The 4,603-nt window shown below is 36.7% G+C and overlaps 1 protein-coding gene across 1 annotated transcript; it reads right to left on the bottom strand.

The window, feature by feature from the left end:
- Positions 1–1,183: 1,183 nt before the first annotated feature.
- On the bottom strand, positions 1,184–3,158 carry LOC107759189 (large ribosomal subunit protein eL22y-like). The gene is made up of 3 exons (XM_016577070.2): positions 3,035–3,158; positions 2,680–2,948; positions 1,184–1,473 (listed from the first exon to the last, which is right to left on the bottom strand). Exons 2-3 carry the CDS (start codon positions 2,910–2,912, stop codon positions 1,329–1,331), a joined length of 378 nt encoding a protein of 125 aa, XP_016432556.1. The 5' UTR covers positions 2,913–2,948; positions 3,035–3,158; the 3' UTR covers positions 1,184–1,328.
- Between the last annotated feature and the right edge of the window lie 1,445 nt (positions 3,159–4,603).

The raw sequence follows: 4,603 nt of genomic DNA on the forward strand, positions 1-4,603 counted from the left end.
GCCAGAGATTAAAAAGATGGCAGCCTGGTGCACTAAGCTCCCGCTATGCGCGGTGTCTGAAGGAGGGCCAGACCACAAGGGTCTATTGTACACAGTCTTACACTGCATTTCTGCAAGAGGTTGTTTCCACGGCTCGAACACATGACCTACTGGTCACAGCTTATTATTTTGCTTCTAAGACCGGATTTATCTACAACCAGGGTATCTCTGATGAGTATATCACTCAAACAAGAACGAGTTCTTGACTTTATCTCAAACAAATTGAAGTTCGAAATTCTTTTGGAACGTACCTGCATTTGTGAAGATTTCATTTCCCATGGCAGATCTTATGAGAAAAAGAACGGAAATTGCTGAAAATCAATCGCATCGTAGCATATGCAATTCGACCCATGACTTGTAGGACGTTGCTACCAGAAATGCCAATGGTACAACCTAAAGTACTGGATTCTCCATCTTAATTTATTCTTGACAAAAAATCGGTAGCTTAATAACTTGTGACACTCTTATCTAATGAGGGATGTGTTTCCTTTGGCAAAGCTTCAACTGAATACATGTTTTTCTTCCAATTGAAAATTAATGTGCATAACAGGCACGTAAAAGCTTTAGCAAGACATCACTCGCATTGTTTAACATTATCAACATTTGTTCAACTGGTCCCCAGTGTCCTCCATTCAGGTTAAACATTTAACACAAGGGAAAAGTAGCAGTAACAAAAAACAGAGAATCATAACAGGAAAGCAACGTTTACTAAATTTACTTCTGCAATTACTTTTGTTTTGCCAAAATCACTTCAGAATCTTTAACTTTGCGAGGCTCAATCCATTATACCAATTTTTAATAGGCAGCAATAAATCATAACACACATGCATAGAATCAGCTACTAAGAGCTTTTAAAGCACCCACGAATAAGATGATAACCTTACCTACTACAACTATTTGGGACATCCAGCCTCCATTTACACCAAACTAGCTGATGGATAAAAATGGTTCATTAACTAAATTATTATTGCAGTGATACATTGCACATGCAGTGAAAATGCACATTTTGCACGGATGAAAGTTGTAAAAAACAAGAGTTTAGAAAGCAATGAAAAAGAGATGGCACATTAACCATGTGCTTTTCAAGATTGATGATTGCTCACTCCTAAAACACCACAATATATAAGATATAAAAACTACAAGATGGCTAATCTCTTTTTCTCCATTTAACTGGGCAAAAGTGCAAATATTTGATTTCACCGACAAAATTGTAAATAATGTCTCACGCAGACAACAATATCAGATAAGAAGAAACTACAAACTAAAGATTCAATTAAGATTCCAGCTCCTCAATCTTCCTCCTCAGCCTCATTCTCAGCAATGTTGAAGTACCTCAGCTCATAGACATTGCGATCCTTGTTTGCAGAAATAACTCTGAGCCAATCACGGACATTGTTCTTCTTGAGATACTTCTTGGTCAGGTAGTTCAGATACCTGGTAAAACAAGGAAACATTACTGCATAGGACACAATGGTTGAAAATATATTTAACAGAAATGCATCAAGCCAGCAAAACATGGTGAATTACAACAGTTCATATATCCAAATTACAGTGAAATAAGTTCATAGTAGGCTCTCACGATAGAGCAAGAAAGTAGTGAGGTTGTGCAGGTCATTTGTACTGCAATAACATTGGATATGAATTGGAATAACCAACCACATTTAAGAATGAAAATAAAGAGAACTTTGTTTCAGTCCAGTAAAATGAAATTCATAATATGAGGTTAATATCCAGAGAATATTTACCATAAAAGCAATGCAAAATAATAGGACTGTAAATGGAATTTCCAAGTGAGTTTCTGTATAAATGAATCCATCAAATATGTTCCTTTGCACCTCACGTTGCCAAAAATGACATCACCTCCAACCTTACTGTGATTAAGACTAGTGATACACAGACTAAAGTTCATGATCCACTCTTATGAAAATGAACTCCATTTATCTTCCCTGCACTGTAAAGAATTGCTTACCTCCATTGCACATAAACGGAAAGAATCAGACCTTAATGGTGCATTCAGCAGCAGGCCACAAGATTAGCCTATTAATTGATTCCATCTATCACTTGAGTCATTTCTCAAGTTCAAAGATCAAAATTTTAGAATTTAAGCATCAAGTGTCATCCAACACTCTGTGTTCTAGTGATTTGATCTAATTCCACTTCACCATGTCACCATTCTAAGCTCCTTTCTCCTATGCATTTATTCTGTTCAGGATGGTACATCCAACACGCTTCTATTATCTTACAACCCCTCCTTTGCCCAATGCCTTTATTATGTTTTGTTCATCATGAAGATGTAACACTATATTTGCATATAATTTCTATTCACCTTTTCCATACGTTCATATGTCCCAAAATATATGAATAGAAGTATAAATCAAAACATTAGTTATCATCATCACATCTGACCCTAATATTTACATCATCAGGTACCACACATAGAAAGCTATCACATTAAATATGGCGCTAAAATTCCTATATTGACATTATGTGTTTATCTCACTTCAGCATCAAACCGCAACATCAAGATATAACAACATTGACAGCATGTTCACGCTGCACCATTGACACAGTTCCAGTTCTACAGCTCTATATACAAATATAGGAGGGAAGCATGAGTCGGCAGTAAAGGTAAAAATTTACCGCTTGGAGAAAGTGCTCTCGGAGGTGACAGTGATTTTTGTTTTGTCACGGGTGACAGTGACGGCGTCACCAAGAGCTCCAGCCTTTCCTCCGACCTTGATGCGCTCCTGCAGAAACTTCTCCAGTGAAGCGATATCCATGATCTTATCCTCAACAGGCTTTGAGCAATCAATCACGAAGGTTGCTCCCTTCTTCTTCCCACCCTTGGTGGCTCCGCTGCTTCCCTTACTCATCTTCTCCTGCGATTAAAGAAAAAACACAAACTCTACCTGCATTTCCAACAAATCACATACGTATCAGACATCGATGAACTGGATTGTGAAACGAATTGGAGAGAGAGAATTAGAGAACTGACCTGAGAAGCTGCGGCGATTTGGGAGGAACTATGAGAAGAAGAAAGGGTTAGGGTTTCGAGTGTGAGTTTATATATTGTTTTGTGAGATTTATGTCTCTGTGGATCGTCATTCCGGTCCATCAACATTTGGGCCCATTATTATGAGTCCACTCTCTCGTCTAGGCCCATTATTAGAAAGGATTGTGGATGCTTGTGAATTCTCGTAAAAATTGCACGGGGTGCCCTATTTGGTCGACCCAATTTAATCTATACCCATTTTTCTAAAAGCTTTTAACTTGTACCTATTTTTTAAATAACTTCAGTCCCCTTTCTCCTCCTCCTTCTCCTCCTCAAAGTTATATCCGCCCTCAAACTCTTTCTGCTGGACAATCATAATAGGAACAGCGCCACAGTTGAGATACAAGTCGTTGAAATGTGGTGTAGATATTAAGAAGTTCCAATGCATGCAGATAAGTTGGCAACGGAGTAGGTCTTCTGCTGGAAGTCTGCTTAGAATATCCATCCATACATCATCTGGAAGAGGTTTACAATGCTCAGTTGAAATATAAGATCGAACTATTGTGATACTGACAATCTAGTTTCTTTGGTAAAAAGAAACATACTATTACTACCATGTAGAATTAAGAAAAAGGTTCCGAGGAATGACAAAGGCTTTGTCTTGGAAAAGCCTTTGGGAAGCATGAAAACCATAAGCCAGTTAAAAAACAAAAACTTCAGCTCTAGAGCTGAAGTTCGCTAGTTACAAAACAACAACTGCAGCTCTAGAGCTGAAGTTCGCCATTTACAAAACAAAAACTTCAGCTCTAGAACTAAACTTCAGGCTCGTCTACTAAAATGCTGAAGTTTTGCATGATTGCCTTCGCTACTTCAGCCCCGAATGCTGAAGTTATGCGAAAAAGCGGGTACACTTGCAATTTTTTTACAAAGCGACCACAAGTTAAAACGTGACACAAAGGGCGGGTATAAATGCAAATGCTCCTGAATTCTCATCACTATTTTACTTGGAAGGAAATGAATGAAGTGTCTATGTAATTTTTATTTTAATAAATTGTTTAACCTCTAATCCTTCCATTTTTATTTTCACTCTTCTAATCCCTCTTGTTTTTGCCCCAAAGAAAAATAGTATAAAGGAAAAATAAAGCCTATAAGAGCTTTATTATTTTTGTTTTTTGTGATATATAATATTTTACTCTTTTGTACTATTGGTCAAGTGATTTTGCTCATAGGTCTTCTTATTTTCTGCAATTTTCCTGCCTTTGAGGCTCAATCCAAATTTTGTTTATCGATTAGAAAAGATAAATAGTGAATTTGACCGGCTATTTGTGTAACAATTCATTTTTTATTTATAGGTAGATAGATAAATCATTCTTTGAAACCAATAAAAAAATCGTCATGTATTAAGATTCAAACATATCAATCTTGTTGAGAGGTACTATCCAAAGTACTTTTTGGATGACACAAAAGAAAAGGTAAATAATTAGTTTTGGAGTGGTGAAAACATATATTCATATGGGTGTACAAGAAGTAAAATCGAAAAACATACTATTTATTTAGAGAAATCCATAAATC

This window comes from Nicotiana tabacum, chromosome 7 (genome assembly GCF_000715075.1).
Source record: "Nicotiana tabacum cultivar K326 chromosome 7, ASM71507v2, whole genome shotgun sequence".
Taxonomy (NCBI): domain Eukaryota; kingdom Viridiplantae; phylum Streptophyta; class Magnoliopsida; order Solanales; family Solanaceae; genus Nicotiana; species Nicotiana tabacum.

Bases quoted from the DNA above. Each gene is read 5' to 3' on its own strand.
- LOC107759189 (XM_016577070.2), bottom strand. From the start codon at position 2,912: ATGAGTAAGGGAAGCAGCGGAGCCACCAAGGGTGGGAAGAAGAAGGGA. The intron at 1,474-2,679 runs GTAAATTTTTAC...TTGTTTTACCAG, and splicing joins GAGAGCACTTTCTCCAAGCG to GTATCTGAACTACCTGACCA.